The sequence below is a fragment of the Myiozetetes cayanensis genome, unplaced genomic scaffold, assembly GCF_022539395.1.
Source record: "Myiozetetes cayanensis isolate MyiCay16 unplaced genomic scaffold, myiCay2020 scf6-25, whole genome shotgun sequence".
In the NCBI taxonomy this organism is placed as follows: domain Eukaryota; kingdom Metazoa; phylum Chordata; class Aves; order Passeriformes; family Tyrannidae; genus Myiozetetes; species Myiozetetes cayanensis.
In genome coordinates this window covers 23,775,486-23,796,623 of record NW_026087853.1, presented here as the reverse complement: position 1 = coordinate 23,796,623, position 21,138 = coordinate 23,775,486, and the positions used below count along the sequence as shown (strand labels likewise).

The 21,138-nt window shown below is 36.7% G+C and overlaps 1 protein-coding gene across 9 annotated transcripts in view; it reads right to left on the bottom strand.

The window, feature by feature from the left end:
- RALGAPA1 (Ral GTPase activating protein catalytic subunit alpha 1) overlaps positions 1 to 21,138 on the bottom strand; it is a 139,921-nt gene that overhangs the window by 11,936 nt on the left and 106,847 nt on the right. For 8 of the 9 annotated variants that reach the window (XM_050335732.1, XM_050335735.1, XM_050335734.1 and 5 more), the window contains one exon: positions 3,076 to 3,200. In XM_050335732.1, coding sequence (XP_050191689.1) covers positions 3,076 to 3,200 — 125 coding nt within the window. Of the gene's footprint in view, positions 1 to 2,410; positions 2,442 to 3,075; positions 3,201 to 21,138 lie in introns of those variants that run through there. The other variant, XM_050335737.1, reaches the window with a different exon arrangement.

The following is a 21,138-nucleotide window of genomic DNA, read 5'->3' as shown; positions in this document are numbered from 1 at the left end:
GATAAAATATGCCAAGGAAATACAGTTTGTTACTGTATGACATGTTCTGTAATTGCACTGATTATCATAGTTCAAATGAAAAAAAATGGCATGCTGCAACTGGTCAATGGTCTCACAACAACAACAAAATGACAATACCTGGTGATGGGCTGTAGAAGCCTCATAGTTTCTACAGATCTTTCTTAGATGAAAAAAATGTATAGAATATTTTATAAAATTAAACATATTCAGCAGTTGTAAACTTGGACATCATGATACAATTAAAGAATCAAACCTATAATATCTAAAATGGGGATTTTTTTTCTAGCCTCTTCTGTTCAATTATTTTTCATTAAAAGAACTCCCAGACATAAATGAAATATTTTGTATTTAAAAATGTGATGTATTTTTAGAATCTGGTCAGAAATTTTGAGATGACATGGACATGTTGGGCAGAAAGCCTGCAAGGTTTTTTCTGAGTCATCTTGGGTGTGATGAATACATGAGGATTCCCAGGCAGGACTCCAGCACCACTCCTATGTTCAGTGCTCTGTACATCTTTCAAGAAATCCACCTGTCGCAGGGGCCCTGGAAACTTGGGGATATCTATTTTTTTTAAATAGCATACCTAGTGGACTAGTGGGACCAAAGCCCATCAGAGATTTGGGTCATCTGTAGCAACCTCACTCACAGGTCTGTCTTCACTAGAACTGGAAACCAGTGGTTTCTAGGCTAACCCCAAGCCCTGGGGTAACCTTTTTGGCAGGTAACTGCAGTGTTGTTTTATACCTGACTCAGGCTTTACAGTTTGTGCCCTCCAGAGTCAGTTTGGAGGCAGATGGTGTGGTGCTATTCCAGGCACTCTGTCCTAGAGCTGAGCATAAGAATTCCAGGAGCCTCAGATGGAACAAGGATCAGGCTGCAAGCAGGACTGCCAGAGCATCCCCAGTTTCCCTGGGCTGAAACAAAACCTCAGAGTCAGGCAGATCTGGAAACATGTTGTTTGACTCTGAGTCACACTGTGCTGCATGTCCATTCTAGGAAGCTGCTGGCTGCTCCTGACACTGATGTCTTGGTCATTTGCACTGTACAATGCAAGGTTCAGAAGAAGGTGGCCCTCCAGGACAGGACATTATGTTTCGTGGTATGTAGACACACATAGACATATGTGCAGATGTGAAATACATCACAAGCTTCTATTAATGAGATTCCTACAGAAAATTATTACGTTTGATAGAAAGGTTGAGTTAAAAATCAAGTTTCTAAAAAATCATAACCTCATTTCAGATTGTGTTAGAGAACACTAAGTATGACTAAGATAATTTTTAAAAGAATACATGAATTGCCACTGTAGAGTAGAGTACTCTGATGCACCAAACTAGCACAGAAAAGCACTCTGAAAGAAAGAACGAGAGGAAGAGGGAGGAAGGACTTCGCTTGGAATGAGATTTCTGAAAATAAATAGGCAGACCTGCTATAAGTGCACTAGAATACGGAATACATACTAGCCATACAAAAGTGTCTGGTGTTGAATACTTACTAGGTCCATCAGGCAGGAAATGTGGCAAGGACTGGTATCCCTGGTTATTGTTTTTAACGTTTCTAGTTACAGATTTTTCCCATTCAAATGTTTTCATACATTATGTTAATATTTTTTATATGGATTTAATTAGTTTTACATTACTTACTTTTAATTTTGTTTCTCTTTGGTCTCAACTATTTCCACTAGCATAACTGTATCACTTATTATACTTTGAAACTGCACCTCATTTCTAGTTATTATTTATACTTTCAAGTAAAGGAGTCTCAACATTTTAATACCTCTCAGCCATTCTTTCTGTAGTCCTATCACAATTCTGGTATAATTTAGAATTAATTTCTGCATACATTTTTGCAATTGAGAAACAAATTTTCAGGTAACAACTTGCCAAATTATTCTTACAAAATTTATTTCATTTAGATTTACAGCTTTTTCATGGAAGCATTTTGATTATCATTAAATAGGGTTTTTCTGAACAAGAATTTCAAGTGTTATGCATTCTTCTTCTCCTTCTCTCCTAGGTTATCACTGGAGAATGTCTTACAACATCAATGAAAGACAGTACAGGGTACAAAACACACCACTGCCATCCAGTACTACTTGTGCATGCTGAGAAACAAAGGTCAACACAATAAAGTGTTACTCATTCAACAACTGTCTCTATCATTAGTTACCTTAATCCCAGAACCAGTGTTAGTGCTTCATGCAGACCTGAGGTTAGTAAAAGACTAAAACTTTTAGAAGATGTAGTGGTCATTTCTCAATCAGTGTGAATTGTTTTTTTTAGTGTGAACAAGGTCAACAAGGAAAGTTTGCATACACTTTGGTTACAAGCTTAGTGCTCTAGTAAAAGTAAGAGGAACAAAGGGGTTTTTGGACACTTTGTCTTACCTTCAGATAAACAGAACTGATATTTAATGATCTAAAAAGAGGGGAAATAAAATAATGAAATAATCATAAGGAGTTCAAGAAATGTCAGAACAGGAAGGCCTTGAGTTACTCATTTTCTTTTACCGATTTTCTCATTAGTAACTGAAAATGCAGTATCCTCTTATAAAACAGGTATTGTACTGGAAAGTAAAAATTATCTTAAAACCAACTTTGCAACTAATAACCTGGGAACAAAAATTAATGTTTGCAAGGCTCTGATTTCCAGTTTAAAACTTTACATTCTAAACAGGTAGCGAGCCTTAAAACTTTCTTATGAGGGAAGTGTATTTAAAGAATATTTCTGCCTGAACTAGCCTAGATGAAAGAGCATCAATGCTTCCATGAAGACTTTTGACAGGGGAATGTGGTAAAATTTTCTGTACAAATACAGAGTCTGGTTACTATATTAAAGCAGCTTGCCAAATCTTAATGCCAGGCATTGGCTCATGATGCCAGAAAACAGAATAAAGATTTAAAGGCAACTTCACACAGGTTCTCAAGTATGTATCATCTCTCCAATTAATGGTAACCCTCAATGATGTGCAAAGGTCTGAGTTTTCAGTCTTTATAAGTACGGATACTGCATTTCAAGCAAAACTGTATAAAAACTGTTCTTAACTGCTTACCTGTCTCTGAGGGCAAATGGTGATAAGGTGCTGGACAGAAAACCTGAGCAGCAAAATCTTCAAAAGTTGTAGGCTCTAGATGATGTTGAACAATTGTTTGTAGGTATCGTGCTCTCTCCTCATAACTGGTTTAGCCAAGAATTAAGGATGAATTTCTGTCATGTACTGCAGCTGCTAAATATCAGTGCCCAGTAATTCAGAATTCTTGATTTTGTTAAATACACACCATATATTTCAGTAATTGTACACACTTTTAATTCTTTACATAACTAGGGTATTCTCTAATGCATTGACATAATATTAAACGTAAAATAGACACGATTAATGTAAAACCATATGGCTCAATCATATTTTTTTCATGTCTGACGCAAAACTGCCTGAAATTGTTTTCAAACAACAGCAACTTCAATACTCTCTTTGAAGTAACCAATTTGCCTATATTCTGGTCCCAATTAAATATAATTTTTTTTCCATTTTTAAGAGATGTAGCAAAAAACATAATCTTAGCATTAATGAAATAAATGATTTTGCACTTTCCTATAATGAACTGCTTCCATAATCCCTAAAAACACACACACAGTTAAGATAAATACATAGTGAAATTTCAGGGAGAAACACCTTGTCAATTATGCCATTAAAACAAACAAGAATATTTGTAAAGAATCCACAGGACCCTTAAATACTGGTTAACAGGGTGTTGGCAGGGCACTGACAGGAAAAATACTGTAATTCTTCCTTTTCCCTGTGTTCTCCCCCTCTAATATTATTGATGAGAGACCGGTATCTTGAAGTGTTGTTGTTTTTGAAGAACCCTCTCCAGGTTTCTTGTTGCAGCAGGCCCGATTTGATGTTAGCACAGAGAGCGCGAGAAAAAGAGAGAATATTTCTGCTGTTCATGAAAGCAACTATGGAAATGGCTGTCAAAATGTAGAGCAGCAGGCAGCAACATACAATTATCAAGAAAAACTACCATGCTGACTTCATGTTGTATAGTTGCTGAACTGAGAAATCAGTTAACCTCTTCTCGCACAACTTTCAAGTCCTCCAGCTGGACTCAGTATGTTGAATGAGGAAGACCCTCTCCAGTTATCTTACAGAAACAGAGAATGATAAGAAATTTTCCCTGACATTTACAGCTACACCCACTTTTTTTTCCTTCGTAATTTATTTGTAGATAGTGAGGTAATTTTCTCCTTACATGGTTCTGTTTTCTTAAAAAAATCCCCAAACAAATCAGCATGCTGTGGAGGAATTCACTCAGAATATCTTTCTCCAAAGTCCTGGGTTCTGATTTCAGGTCTGCTGCTCTTTTGGAGGGGATCAGGGACAGTGAGGAAAAGGAAACTACCATTCTGACTCAATTTCACCACCTGTGAAATGGAGGTAATATTCATCTTGCACACATTTTTTAAAAATTCAAACATAAAAACTGCACTACATGTGATAAGCACTTTTAATTACAAGTGCTAATACTTAAAATAAATAATTATACTATTTTCAGCTATGGTAAGCAATAAAATTCCCCAAACCAAATTAAAGTTCCAAACAATAATCTTCATATTAGGTTACAAAACTAAACTTCAACAACTACAGAACTTTTCCTACTCGATTTTTTGCAGTTTTTTCTGTACAATATTTACTGTAGATTTTATAGTCTATCCAAATATGAAAAAATGTATAGAGAATATACTATCTGGAAATAAAATATAAAATTACTTCTATCATATTTCCTTAGACCATAACGTGCTTACATAATGAAAGTGGGAAACAGTTTTCCCTCCAAAATCTGTGTTCCAAATTCTTTCTAAATCCAGTTGAACCACAGCAGAAGTCTCAGTTTGGAGAAGCTGTAATAGAAGCACTGGGACAAGAGAAAATACACAAATCTCCCATTGTAATGGTTCTAAGATTGGGGGAATAAACACAGTATTGAGCCTTAACAGAGGAGACTAATATAGCACAGTTTTTAAGAGGCTATGTGTAAGTGGTAGAGGATGAAACTGATGGTTGAAGTCTAAATAATACTACGTATCTCACAACTTGTTGAAAAGCACTTTTTTTCATTGGGGGAGATTCACAGCTGCTGAATTTTCTGCAGTTAATAGAGTCCTTTGATTCACAGCAGTGCCCCTTGCACAAAAAATACTGGCCTTTGTGTATTACCAGAAACTAATTTTCTATTTGGCTGAAAAGGGAAAAATGGGGTTATTGCTTCTCCCTCCTACAGAGCTTTTCATTATGCCTGATGCACTCAACTTCTAAGCTCTTCTGAGAAAAAAAAATAACTGAAGAGGCAAGAGGTAGAAAAATGAGCTTGTTAGCACATTAGAAGTGAAGTATCTTGGTGGGCCCTAGAAATTCCCAGTGGTGTGTTAACTTATCACTCTATGCATGCTGGCACTGATAGTCTCCCAATTGATCACTCTCTTTTCGCACCAAAGGTGCTGCCAGGAAGCAAAGGCTGAAGGCCCACAGGAGAACAGGCTGCTATCAAAACAAGCTGTTTTTAAAAGTCTGCTTGAATGGGTAAAATGTTTCATGAAAAAGTAGGGTAGAGACACCTACCTGCTTTTAAAATGGTCTACTTTCAGAGGTCTCTAAAGGAAACCTTTTAGTTTATCCTATTATATCCAAAGCTTATACACAAATAAGGTAAAATGAAGGAAAGTTACTGCTTTGAATGTGACAAGGACATTCTCATTCTCCAGTCTTGGTACCTATCTCCTAACCAAATAAAGAAGTCTCAACATAGATGCTGACTGAGGATAATGATGTTTTTGTTACACAGTGAAGAGGATACGCTTTTATCAGTTCTAGAAGTCTAATTCAAATGCATACTCAGTACACCCAGAGAAAACTAATCCAGCTATCTGGGTTGCTGCTCATCATAACATTTCACAAAACCATCTGCAGCTTGTTAAAAACATAACTCTGCTTAAAACCAAAACAAAAATCTGAGGCAAAAGCCAAGTCTAAAGCTTGCTCTATTCTGCAATAAGAAATCACACACTCTCCTCCGAAGACTCCTTTTCTGTGTTAGTGACTGCATAGGTGAGATTGGAATACTTTTATCTTCTAGTCACTTATATTGAGAACATTCTACTATTTTAAAACTCCAGTTTTACATGCTTTTGTGGCTGAAATAATCTGGTTCTGCGCTGCATTTGAATGCAACTGTCTGCAAGAGTGACCATAAACCCATGGTAGCTAAAGTCTACATTACTTCTAATAGGCTAGACATTTATTTCTTTAAAACACTGCTCTCTAGGAAAGACTTATTAGCACTTACAGATTGAGTGGCACACACAAACTCAATGGCTACTAATAATAGGGCAATACAAGCTGTATTCTTACTTCAAGTGGATGTTGCCATTGGCATCAGCAATTAAGATGGAATGGGAATGATGCACAGACAAACCAACGGAGAAAGACTGGCACAGAGAGTGACAAAACACTTAAACAACAGTGTTGTGAGCTTTTTGCTTCTGAAGAAGGTGCCAATTGGAAAAAAAGAGAATGGATAAGAAAGGTATACATTAATTATATAGGTGCTCACCCAAATCTGTCAGCTAAAAACTTGCAGATGCATAATCTCCAAAAAATATAACAAAGAAATATAATTACTTCATTATACTTTTCAGAAGAAACTGTTCTGAAAAATAGAATCAGTAGCCAGAAAAAATCAGGAATCAGATCTCTATAGGTCACTCAGGTTGTAGTCACTCCAGCTAAAATTCCATTTGCATTACAATCCATTTTCCTTATTCTCTAAATCTGCAATTATTTCTATTAATAATTATCTTAAAAGATTTAGTATCTGAAAATACTGCACTTTCCATTATTAGACCTGTTGATTTGTACTTGGGAACAAGCACTGAAAGCCTAGTTGTCAGATCACCTACTTACGCTTAATCTGTCTGAAAAACAACAACTCATGTCTTCACTTAATAGCTCCCCATCTCTGCTGATTGTATCACTTCTAAGCTTTAGATTCCTATGGCAGAACACATGTACAACCTGCAGACTCTTTATCCATAATCTAAGCTATAACTTTTTCCAGTCATCTACCTGAATAAATACCTAGGCTCTTACCTCACATCTCAGATACTGCCATATCCTTTTCTCTGCCTTCAGTAAATGCATTTTTAATCCTTCTTATATCTACTCGGAGCATTGCAGAGTCCACTTTCTGAACATACTACTTAAGATGGTGCATTCTCTTCAGATATCATCACCAGTCCCTACCACAAATGCAGGCTACTTACTTGAACTTTATCGTCCATAACTATTTCATAATTTTACCAAAACTGCTCACCTCTAATCAGTTAATGCAGTCACTCTCACTCATCTTGACATTTTTGGACAGGCACTTGTGTACTTTCTTCTATGTGGCTTCTTATGCCTAGCACCAGGTCTCCGTAAGTGCCTCAAATTCTCTCCTTGGCTATGATGTTTATTAAAAAGAAACAAGGAGAACACCTTGGAAGACTTAAGAGTTCATTCTGTGTAGCTTACACAACTATTTGTGCTGTCTACTACTGTTTTGCATTTTCCTGAATTTTGTATCTGCTTTCATTTGTTGTCTTCAGTTTTATACTTGGCTTTTTTACTTCTGAGGGACAAACACCTGTCTTGTACTGTACTCCATTTCAGTATATTGAGACTGGGGTCTATGCTAAGAATATGTATGTGACACAATAACACAAGCAAAACAGCTCTCCTCCTTGCATCTTCATCCACCATCTCAATCCCTTTCCTTTATGTACAAAACAATCACCTCACATTGCCAATTTTTATTATTCCATGGCTTTGTTATCCTTCAGTTTGATACAGAAATCTGTTTGCTTAATTTTCCCAAATCTCTATTTGTTTAGCTTGTATTTTTTCTTTCCCGTAATTTTAACCTTGCTATCTCTACAAATTCCCATACTTCCCAATGTTCAGCCTCTTCTTCTGTCTCCATATTTCAAGACACTCAGTTGAACTCATCTCCTCATAGTCATGGTATTCTTTCCATTCTTCTTCACACCTTTCAGTTTTAGAGTCGAATAAAATGCATTGCAACAAATCTATCCAGTATTTTGCAGTTAGAGTGGATGCATGATTATTGTTACAGTCATCCAGGTAATACCAATCCTAAAATGAAAGTAACCCGAGGCTGAAAAAAAAAATGAAGAAAAAAAGTTTAAAATTGGAGTAAAATTTCCAGGACTTTATTTAAGGATATAAGACTTCACAACTATGTAATCTATCTATTATCAGAACATCTAAGTGCTAGATTCACAAATGGGCCTGCTCCAAAGACCATTTGATAACAAACACTTCCTGAGCAGGGACTGGAATCCAGGGACTCTCCTCTCCCTGGAAAGTACCATAACCATTAGGCTACAAAGATAAGCATGTACTTTCCCTGTGATTCAGAAGAAGTCTTACTTTATGAAACGAAGAACAATTTCAGCAGTGAATTCAGTGTGCCTGATTACAAAATGTCCTCAGAATCAATGGTTAGAACAGTTCTGTAAGAAGCAGGAGGTATGGTCTCAAAATTGGAAGCAGCTCTCTCATTTCCTGGCTGACTGATATAACAAGGCTTTTACCTCCTGTCGTGTTTGTGTGGGCTCAAATCCAGTGAGTATACCTGCAGAACTCAGCATTGCTGCACTGCAGGTCACAAGAGCTAAGAAATACCTACCTACTCATTGGGTAGACAAAGGCTTGAACTGGGCATTTAGCTATTTGGGATATAGCAAGAACTTAGGCAGCTCTAGTGTGTGCTGAAGTGGGCAGATCTTTGTACATGACTTCAAGACGATGTCTGAAGGACTGAAAGTGCATCCGGATCACTATAGTTCAGCAAGAACCCTAGAACTACGAAGATCCAACTTGTAAGCTCAACAATGCTGCAGGCATTCCTACACTCCTACTGGGCTGCTTGAGTCCAGTAAACTGATAACATGACTTTTTTTCCTCTTTTCAGAAAAATTTAAAAAATCAGAATTATAACAAAAAGACTTCCTTTGTGAAAGGGAGTACAAATGTGGGTTCTTCATTCATTTTTTTCCATCACTGTGTCCCTTATTCAGAAAAACTGAACAACAATGGAAACACTTTCCTATGAAGGTTTTATTCATAAATCTTCCCTCCTGATACATTCATAATTGTATATATGTGCATACATGTGTAGTATATCATGATCTAACTGTATATCGGTATGCATGACCTGCGATGCTTTAGTTCCAGTGGTAAGAAAAAAAAGACAAGGTTTTAATGATTGCCTTGAAATACCTCTTAGAAAAAAGCCATGCATTTCTAAATAGCAAGATGGACTTTTTCAGGTTAAATTACAAACTACTCTCAGAAATACATGTACAGCTGCATCCCTGGCAGTTCCAACTGCTAGCAAAATCATCTAAGAAGTCAACACATATTGATATGACTGTGGAGAGTATGACTTCGTCAGCCATGCATTTGGAAAATAATTTAAGACAAGCAGAAAACGAAGTGCTGCTCCATCCTTAACTAGAAAATGAAAATCCTACACCCAGAGATACTTTCTTGTAGGAGGTTTCTTTAATTGCCCAGATACACAATTTATATAAAAATTATCAATATTTTAAGAAAAGCTTTGTAAAATGGAACAGTCTTGTTTACCACATTTGCCCCCTAAGCAGATTTAGAAACACACATTATCTTTTAGAGAAAAAAGTTCCAAATCTGTAGTATTGTCAACATACAAAAATGCTCCTAGGATATTAGGGACCAAAGGAAACAAAGAAACAATGAAGAATAGTGAATGGCATATTTTGGCAGATTTTAAATTTTTTACTCTCCAGCCTGAAAAGGTGTGCAAACCCCACAGAATTAGCATCGATTTTATTGAGCACATTTTTCCTAGTAAATTTCAATTCCTGACATCAAAGTGGGAAAGGTGGATTGCCTCCCCTATCAAGAAACAAGTACAGGTTAGGATCAAGGTTTTGAGAAGCTGAAAGGAAAAGTTAGCCACGGAAGACTGAGACTTCTACAGGAAGACTGGACAAAACCCATACATAATAGAAATGGAAGTTTTTTCTTGGAAATCTCACTCTGAAAGAAGAGATTGTGCACTGGTTGTCAAACCAGATGAACTCATACTGAGTCACAGCAATTTGTACTCTTTGTTGTCTCTTAGAGTTAAGGATGTAAGCCGGGCTGCTATTGATCCAGTGTTGGAAGCCCTACAACTACCTGGGTTTTTTATGTAGGTGGGTGATCAGTATCAACTGGCCACACCGAGAGGAACAGTTAAAGTTCTCTTATATTCTGGAAAGTGACTCTGTAGAAGTGGCATCATGGTGTTCCCTATTTATTGCATTTCAGCAATTTCCACATCTAGTCTGCATGGCATACAAATAAAGAGGTTTTTTTTCTTCCAGCTGTATCTTCTGTTTACTCAAGTCACCTTGATACCTCAAAGTCAGTATGGGTTCTTTAGTGTTTCTTTAATACTGCCAATATTGAAAATAGCAAAGAAATATTTAGCTAGGTACATCTGTTTACACAGCTATGCTATAAATGAAAGCAACTTCTGCATATACAACTGGAACATAGCTGTAACACTGATGATTTATAAAGCAGTATTAAGTTCATTCTTCTCATATCTGATGCAAGTTATTTAGGTGAAAGAGAAGAAAAAGCATTATTATGCTTGGCACTACTGAAGAGGTTAAAGAATTAAAAAAATTATAGTCTTCTAAGGTGATTTTTTTCCTACTGAACCATATTTTCAATATAGCTCTTTTGCAAAATGTAACCATATATTTACTTACCATATAAATAAAACATAAACCTCAGAGAAATCACACATATTTCAAAAGTAAACTTTCATGTTGCATTTGGTGAAAACATTTTAGAACTGCACAAGGGACTCCATTAATTGTCCAAAATCATTAATTTTAAGAAGTAATGTATATATAACAATCTACTAACTAATGTAGCTCACTAAAAAAATAAGAATGTATATGAAAAACAAGTAAACAGACCAAGACTGTAGAATTTCAGGAAGTCTAACATATTTCCTCGAATTCTTTTTCAGCTCAAGTTTTAACTGCAAAAAGGGCTTTCTGAGACAATTTCTGAGGTGTATGTCTTCATGAAGAAAATAAGGGAATATATTATAGATAAATCCATACAAACTAATCCCATCACTTCAGATCTTGCAATTTGTTTCCATGTTTTCTGCCTAGCTTACACATTACATACTGAAAGGCATTGACTTTATCTGAATTTCTGTAAGAATCTTCATTTTTACAGTGTGAGTGCTTTCAAAATTGCTAAATTACTGCAAGAAATTCTAATTGACGCTTACATTTTCACTGGAAAACCCAATACATACAATATTTTGCAACACTGTCCTTCCAGGAACATCCTTGATGTATTGTTTGTTTTTATGTTGTTCCATCAGATCTTACAGCCAGCTAAATTCATCAGTGGTTTATAACATCTTCTAGGAAGAAAAAGCTGTGATTCATCAGTGCAGACAAAGCTGGGCTTTAATCCATTCCTATAACCATATTGCCAAGTCTATATTGTTTACATTGCGTCTCAATTAAGAGACAGGCAGGACACCTGGTACTTCTTTATCTAAGTCCCACGGGCTGCCAGATGACTCAAAATCCATAACAGGTGCTAAGGCAGTGTGAGTGGAGCACCATTAACACAAGCTGGAATTGGATAAAATTTGGACTATGCTTAACCACTTAAAACACTCAATTATGAAATGAAAAATGTAACCACTCTGCACCAAGCTCCTTTACAAAAGGCACTTTTAAAGATATGTAGAATTAAAGTGCAAGTGTAATGAACCTTACATAAATTTAAATTTCAGCATAAATATTGTTCAGAATATAAATATAATCTATATAAAAACAGTTATATAAAAAAGTTGTGCATTTTTAAAGATATGCATATAAAAATAAACACTGAATTGAATGAGTTCTAATTCTGTTCATCTCAGGCAGCAAAGAAGACAAAAATGATGCTCAGACTTATAAGTTAAGAGAGAAAAATCTGAATTAACACTACTTATCAAATTCTTCAACTCTGTACAACCAGAAGTTATTTTATTTTAAGGGCTTTGGCAAATGAGAGCGTCTTACGGAAGGACTTAAAAAACAACAAGGTTCAGTTGAAAACACGTATGATAAAAGATACTCCTTTGCACTGAAAAATCTGACTGCAAATCTCTTTTCAGCACTTTTTCATCTAAGAGGACTGAACTAAATATTAAGCTTGGACTCTGACAGAACACGCTGCATGAGAGGAAAAAATGAGTATCAGAAATTTTACAGTGGACAATTACTTAAGAACTATCTGAATCTAAATGTGCAGTAATCCAATTAAGTTTCTATTTAATATTGTAATTATCAAGAACACAATATAGTGATTTTATTACCAGAGTAAGCAGCTACAAAGTATAGTAAACTGTCATTTAAGACAGTGTCAGAGTATCTACGATAAGCAGCATATTGGCTTAAACTAATGCACTATGTGCCTCTAGGGAACGACAGGCTCAGAGACTGGGTTTTAACATCAGAATCTATCCATTAATCTTGACTTAAATATAATCTACTCTGCAGTAAGAGGAAGAATGGGCATTCAATGAATTATCTGTTTGAAATATAGCAGAAGCATATTAACACAAATATATAGTAGAAAGGATCAGTTTCAGTACCATTTATTGTGTATTGTAGGTTCTACAAAGTCTGAACTGCACTTTAGCATGAAATTAAAAAGTCAGATCAAGTAACTGGCAGTGGAAAGACAAATACCTCAACACTACAACAGATTAACTTTGGCTGGCTAGCTAGAAGACTAATGACAACATTTACAAATACTCCACTTGTCCACGTTTTAGTAACAGGCTATGGAGGTGAAAACAAAACAGTGAAGGAAACAGTGCTGAAGCCCATATGCAGGCAGAATTCCTACTCCAGCTTCCAGGGAGGGTTTATCTTACTAATGTACCCAAGATGGGAATCGATGAATCTATAAGGTATGTTGTGCTAATTGTTTTGAAGCCCACTACAGCTGCCACTGCTTCAGGCTCTCTGGAGCGATGCTCCTGTCGTCAGACAGAAGAGCTTGCCAGCAGCCGCGGGTTTGCAGGAGGCAGCAGGGGAGGTGCAGGGCCAACTGGCCAAGGGACTGAAGTTTATTAATGCTGTTGTGCCAAATGTGCCCTTGAGAGATGTTAAGGTGTGGGCTGAAGTGATAACTACAACAAACGTGGATTAGTAGAGGCCAGAGGGGAACTGCAACCCTACAAACTAACTCTTGATGTTAGGAGTGGGATTTATCCCCCCTCTGACACTTGGCATTACATGAGTTTTAACTCAAATAATTAAGGTTGATGGGAGTAAAGAATACAGAAGCAAACCTGGCTCTCTGCTCTCTGGTATTAGCATGAATGCTTAAGCCCACTATTTTCATACATTCAAATATTTAAATTTCTACCTGAAATACTTTTTCTGCATATGTAGACATATTCATTGATGAGAAAAACAGTGAATACCTTTCATGAAGAAATCACTACAAACTGTAAAATTATACAAATAAAAATTATATTACTATTAAATATTGTCCAGTTAAAACACTGCATATATAGATACATATTCATTTGCAATTCCACACTACTAGTAACAAAGCAAACATCTTTCATGAGAAATTGTTATTAATTTTAATCTGTGTACTTTAATAAACTTTACAACTACCTTTTTTTCTTTTACACTTGAAGAGAATGTTTTCTCTTTATCCTGGGTTGCTGCAGTACCAGGACAAGATAATCTACTTATAAGCCTCTTTGGAGGGCAGTAAACTCAATTTTAAAAACAATTTTTGAAACTCAAAGTCAGGCTTCCATTTAAAAGAAGAAAACAAATATTAATTTTCAGTTATTTCCCTCTTTCTTTATTTTGGAGAGCAATTAGCAAAGCAGCCCCTTTGCTCTCCTCCCTAGTGCTGTCAAGCTGTTGCGAGCAGTCTGCAGCACTACAATGGTACTATTGTGAACACAGCCTGGGCTTCCTTCCCACAGAGAGTTAAGTGGGCAGTTCCTGCTGCCCATGATTGGTGTCCAGTGAAACAATACTTAAGAGCCAGGTTTTATCAGTTCCATGCCAAAGAAGTGAAGCCAGAGAACCCAAGCCTTCATATCATGCTGAACCATATGCCAACCCTGCTGGCCCCTAAGGTTTATCACTAAGAATCAGGATCCATCATGTCCCCTGTGAAATTTCACTTCACATACCTTCTGTGAAATGCATGGCTTTGCTGAAAACTGACCTTTTTCCCCAATTGGCAAGAACAGATGGATGGTTACTATGGTTTGGCAAGCAGAAATTAAAAGATTTTCTAATAGCCTTCATTCTTCTATGTTTGGGAGGAGAAGCATTCAGAAGGAGAAAGATCTATTTGTGACCCACGATCTATTCAGGTGCAGTTAATCGGCAATTAAACTATTTTCTTAATGTCTAGAAAGTATATTGAGATTAATTTGACTGGCCAGGCTATGATTAGGACTCATCCTTCGGACTGCCATATGGTAATTCCAATTACTGTAATACTAACTTTTAATCCTTGCTTTATGTTAGTTTAGTCCATTTTTCTACTAAGTATGCGGCACATACAGAATAAATTTTTTGTAATAATTTTGACCTGTTTAAATTAGTGAATATTTTTACATGAAGTACATTCCATTTCCAGCTAAATATTTCCACATACTCCCAGGTATTATATATAACCTCTTTTTTCAGTAACTGAAATACAGACCTGTAGAAGAACAAAGAAAAACAGTGTGCTAGTTTCTATTAATCTCTCTTTTTTTTTTTTGATTACCGTATGCAGAATGACACAGAAACAGTTTTCCAATATCTTATTCAACTCACCCCAAAACATCACTCTACCCCAAAAACATCGCTGTTTTTGTCAGTGTTGATTGTTGCAAATGATCTCCCGCATTTCCCATCAACTTAAATATCAGAATCCACCATACACAGTGTCATATACTTATATATACACAGCTTTCAGTGTTTTAATGTACAAATCTTGCAAGTTGTTTGCACATCCCTTATCTGTTATTACGATGAATTTACGACAAGAAAAGGATTAAATCAATAAACAATGCTGTCTTTTGCAACATAAAAATAGGGCTTAAATAGTTTAAAAACATCTCACTCTTTACATCTTAGAAACAACAGGAAAACTTGTTTAATCTTCCCCACTTTTATTCACAGATTTCTGAGACCTATCAAAGAAATCTATATGAATTTTAACACCTTAAGGGGGCAAGAGTCTTAACATTTTAACAAAGGGTTTTTCTTATCCAAAATGTTTAATTAATTAATAAGGTTAAGTAGGTATTAACAAAAACCTGTCACTTTGTGTTACATACAAGGCAATCAACTCTGCATAAAATTGAATTAGTTTATCTTTTTCATTCCAGTTCAAGGACTTGTAGACTTCTCCCTGCAAATTTTTGTTTAAAAGAGGGATTTACAAATATTTAAAACACATTTTGAAATGAAAGGGTGATTCCACTACTAACTTCTAGTTTACCACATAGAAAAATTTCCTACCTTAAAAATATGCCATAACAAAGAACAATTTCTCTCCCTCAAAGCTGTCTGTACTGACGCATCCAGACTCAACAGTTCTAGGAAGATGATAAAACACATCACTGCTTTTCAGGATAGCCCACTGCCACCCTTCTGTTCTAAAACAGAATGCTACCAAGCATTAAGCTTACACATATTTTGCACAGTAATCAGCAGAACCAGTATTCCTCCTTCAGATGGGTAAATTCAATTTATGAAAGAATGTAGAAGAATCCAGAATATATTTTTCTAAACAGTACAAAAAGATTTGAGTCTCCCCCATAACTGTCTACAACATTAGCAGAGCACTCAGGCCTTTATAAGTGCAATTATTAGTAAAAAATTACATTACTAGAGTCAATTATTTTTGTCTCATTTGATATTTTGCATTTTTACCACTTTCAAGAGAATCTCATGTATTAATAAAGCTGTACTACTAGTTAAAATATGTTATAGAGACCTTGTGATAACAACAGTATTATTATCCTTAAGCCCATGCACTTACACTGCACCTCTTTTAACATGTCCTTCCAGCATCCTAGTTCAGGCCAGTCAGTTTCCCCTCAGAGCCGGACAAGATCATGGAGAGATCTTTCTGGAAACTATACTAAGACACATGGAAAATAAGAAGCTGATTTGTGACAGCCAGCATGGCTTTCCTACAGACAAATTTGTGCCTGACAAATTTTGTGGCCTTCTACAACAGTGTTACAGCAGTGGTAGATGAGGCAAGAGCAACTGATGTCATTCATCTACCTGGACTTGTGCAAAGCATTTGACACTGTTCCACATGACATTCTTGTCTCTGAATTTGAGAGACATGGATTTGATGGATGGACCTCTCAGTGGATAAGGAATTGTCTGGATGATCACACTCAATGAGTTGTGATCAACAATGCAATGTCCAGAAAGTAGTGACAAGAGGTGTTCCTTGAGGAGTTGGTACTGGGATCAGCACTGTGGACAGTGGGACTGAGTGCACCCTCAGCAAGTCTGCCAACGACACCAAGCTCTGTGGTGCTGTCAACACGCTGAAGGGAAGGGATGCCATCCAGAGGGACCTGGAGAGGCTTGAGAGGTGGGCCTGTGCAAACCTTATGAAGTGCAAAATGGCCAACTATAAAGTGCTGCAACTGGGTCAGGGCAATCCCAAGCACCAGAACAGGCTGGGTGAAGAACAATTTGAGAGCAGTTCAGAGGAGGACGTTGGGGCTGTTGGCTGATGAGAAGCTCATCATGACACAGCAATGTGCCCTTGCAGCCCAGAAAGCCACCTGTACCCTGGGCAGCACCAAAAGAAGTGTAGCCTGAAAGGGGAGGGAGGTGATTGCCCCCTTCTACTCTGTTCCCATGAGATCCCATCTGAAGTACTGTGTCCAGCTGTGGGGCCCATATCATAACAAAGACCTGTTGGAGCCAGTCCAGAGGGAGGCCATGAAGATGATCAGAGGGTTGGAGCACCTCTCCTTTGAAGACAGACTGAAAGAGTTCAGAAGAGAAGGCTCTGGGAAGACCTTATAGTAGCCTTCCAGTACCTGAAGAGAGCCTGCAAGAAAGCCAGAGAGGGACTTTTTACAGGGGCATGTAGTGACAGCAAAACAGGTAATGGCCTTAAACTGAAAGAGGGTAGGTTCAGATCACATATAAGGAAGAAATTCTTTACTATCAGGGTGGTGAGACACTGCAACACATTGTCCAGAGAAGCTGTGGATACCCCTGGAATGATAAAAGGAGAGGCTGGATGGAACTTTGAGCAACCTGGTCTAGTGGAAGGTGTCCGTTGCCCAGGGCAGGGGGTTTGGAACTGGATGATCTTTAAGGTCCTTCCAACACAAACCACTCCATGATTCTGTATCTGCAGACAGCCCACTAGAAGCAGTAGAGAAGGCAGGTTCTGTGGGATTAGAAACTGGGCAGTTACCAATGAGGGCATATTTACCTGAACATGCGCAAATCCAGAACTGTTGCTAAAGTATATATGAGTTTTGCTAAAAACATCACAGACTATAAACATAAAAACATACTAGATTACAAACTAGATTACAAAACAGCTTTCAAGTTTTATACTTTATTTCTCATATTAAAAATGCATGAAAACCAATTGAAATTATGTGAAATTATGTTCACTACATGAAAATGTAGTAAACACAGCAGCTTTGTGTGCAGATCTGCAAGTATTTCTTCAGCAGTTATTTGAAGTGTCTTATGACAAAGACTAAGAAAAGAGTTTAAAAGCCTATCACAAACATTGGCTCAATCAATTGTCTATAGTGGCTAAAATCAAAGGCATTTAAAGTGATGCTTTGGAATTATTCATTGCAAAACAATCCTATTCTTTCAACAGGTAACTAATAAATCATGGCTGAGAACAGGCTTGCACTACCTCTGAGGTCCAATTGTTACTCAGAACACCGTCTACTTTTGCTCCCTGGAGTTGCATTTTAACTCTAATTGCACGATCAAGCCAATAAATTGGACTCAGGGGACAAAAACCCCCTACAAAAGTACCTACCCTGACAAAACCAGAGGTTGCAAGAAAATGCACTTCAAAAAGAAGTGAGGCAAGATGAGACAAGCGAAGGAGAGGTATCAAGGCTTGAAAGACAGTCATTAATACTGACAGATTACTGTAATTCTGGCTGTCAAGGTGATCGATTTAAGCAGCATATGCCAATCAATACTCTTCTCATTTACTGAGCAGCATGAGATATATAGTTAGGTAAGATGTCCCTAAGACAGGATTTCAAACCATACTTAACGAACATAAATAGCACAATTTATGCTTTGGAATCTTAGCTCTTTTTTCACTTGGCCTTTTTTTTTTTAATTTGACAAACTTCAGTGTGATCTTATCCATACAAAAGTTACTTTAAATTATTTTATTACACCACATTGCCATTGTGTATGCAATTCCTTTACATGAGATATTTCAAACTGTACCCATTTTCTGTATAACATATTAAAATATTAATTTTGAACATGAACATTCTTAAATGCAGCACTTATGTGCTGTGCATTTTGCTTTTTTGGCATTAGTGGTTTGCCATTCTGAACACTTCAGCCATCCACAGTATACAAGTAACCCAATAACATTTTTAGATGGAATACTTAAAGTAGCATTATATTTCTGCTATTTAAATTAATTGGTTTCATGTAAACAAAAAAAATAAACCTCTCCAAAAAGAAATGTCAATTCTAGGCATTAGGTCAAAGATTTTTTTAGATTATTAGAAAGAAGTGAAAATTCAGCTCTGATGATTAAGGATAAAACAGCCATCTATATTCCTGGTGTCTAAAATGTTAATAGATTTCAGATTTAAAAGATGCTAAATAGAATTTCTTCCTCTGTGTGTATAGCTACATATTAGGTAGCATCCTTTGGTAGGAGAATACTAAGGAAGACAGAAACCACAGTGTCTGAAATGCAGATAGTTTGGAATAATTATTAACACTCTAAAGTTTGTGTACAATGTACAAAAAGTGACATTAGTTCTTTCACAGCTGGAATTTCACTCCCAAAAGGTTTCTAGTATTTTTCCTGCTTTGTTGCAATAATTTTAACAAGTTGGATCACTGGAGGTGCCTACTATGCCAAGGTGTACCTCTTGGCATCTGGCTAACATCTGATGTTTATTCAGGAAGTTCAAGTAAAATTTTATATGAAGCCACTCTTTCTGTTGTTTAAAATATTTAGTATTGATCCATTTCCCACACATGGTTGATTCTGAATTCAGAATGTGACAAAAAGCTCGCTCTGAGATGCGAGCCATGAATAAAACCATTCATATCAGGAATTTCAATGCAATTTAGTAAATAAAGAGTATTTGACAATCTCCTAAATAGTTATTCTACATCATAGTGAAACTGATTGTTCTCAACATTCGGTCCCATTATTACACCTTATGAGTTTTACAAGTTTTCCTAGTATATGTGCAGCTGGAATGTACTCAGGAGATAAGCATGCACTTCTTAAGACAACAACAAATGCAGTGAGAAGAAACACATCAGCTATGAGAGAGAGAAGGGGGTACTGCTGCTTCACCAGCAAGACAATACAAGTATTTTGTGTTTGTAACCTGCTACTGTGTGCATATATGCCACCTGTTGGTGAGGGGGTACTGCTACAAGAAAGCCAGGCCAGCAAAAGATAATGAGTGACCAAAGAATCCTTGAAGGAGAAACTAAAGCAAATTCCACAAACCAATGCAAAAACTCCACCACAAATGGCAATATGCTCTTCACACAGATGCAGCAATGAGTATGTCAAGCATCAAATAAAGCAGGATACCTGTCATGCATGACTAATGCCTGCTGATGAATTTACTAAGTATTTAATCTTAAAATATTACAACATGGAAACATATCATTACGGTATTATAAGCAAAGAATAAAAACACAGAGCAGATAAAACCTTTAAAAATCATTAACAAAACCAAATCTTCAAAGTGTTTTGCTATCTAAGTTTGCTATCAGAGATGTCAAAATAATGTCAGAAAGAGGAAGGTGATTGACAGAATTTGTCAGTCTCAGAAAGCTACTTCAGACCGTACAGTCACATACTCAAGTTCGGGGAAGACTATAAGAAGGAGATGAGTAAAATTTCCTGTATCCATGCAACCATTATTATACCATTCACATGTACTACCCATTGCCACATTGTGATTAACAGACCAGCGCATTAAGGAAAAAGTTGCAATCAGGTTACATAAAGAGGACTGAATATCCCTGCTGATTACAAATGACAGTCAATTTTTTCAGTCAGGTCCACACTTAGAAAATGCACTGTCTCGGAGGATGGATAAGCTCTCCTTGGAAGTAGGAAGGCCAAACTCAGTGCCAATTTCTTCCCATCTCATACACAAGGAGATAACACAGTCCTAGTTTAATTAAGAGTACACCATGATCCATCACCGCAAGGATCTTTGATGTGATATTATAAACATTCTTCAAAACCAGATAAGCACAGACCTACATATATATTTTTAACTCCCTACTAAGTCAAAAGGTGCCCACCAAGTAATCCACAACACTGTGAAACAAACCACACCCCTGCAGGTAGGGAAACATCCATACACTGCTGCTGGCTTTGAAAGAAATGATTTTTGCTGGTCTACTACTGTAAAAAGAAGACCTAATACAAAAATGTCACACAAAACACATTTCGAGCACTACAAGTCTCAAGTACTCTTGTGCACTCAAGATCCACATTCAACCGGATTTCCACTAAGCACCATCAAAGTTCCTAATAAACTAGCACTGCCTCAGTATATTAGATACTCTTAAGTAAGTAAACAAAGATTAATTTCAAACAGATCACTTCAGAATTCTCTTTCACCAAAACCATTATGGTTCTGGCTTTGTGGAAATCCTTGATTATCAGCTTCGCTTTTCCAGCTTGGACTTCGCTTTTGATGTATTTTCTGAAAAAGAA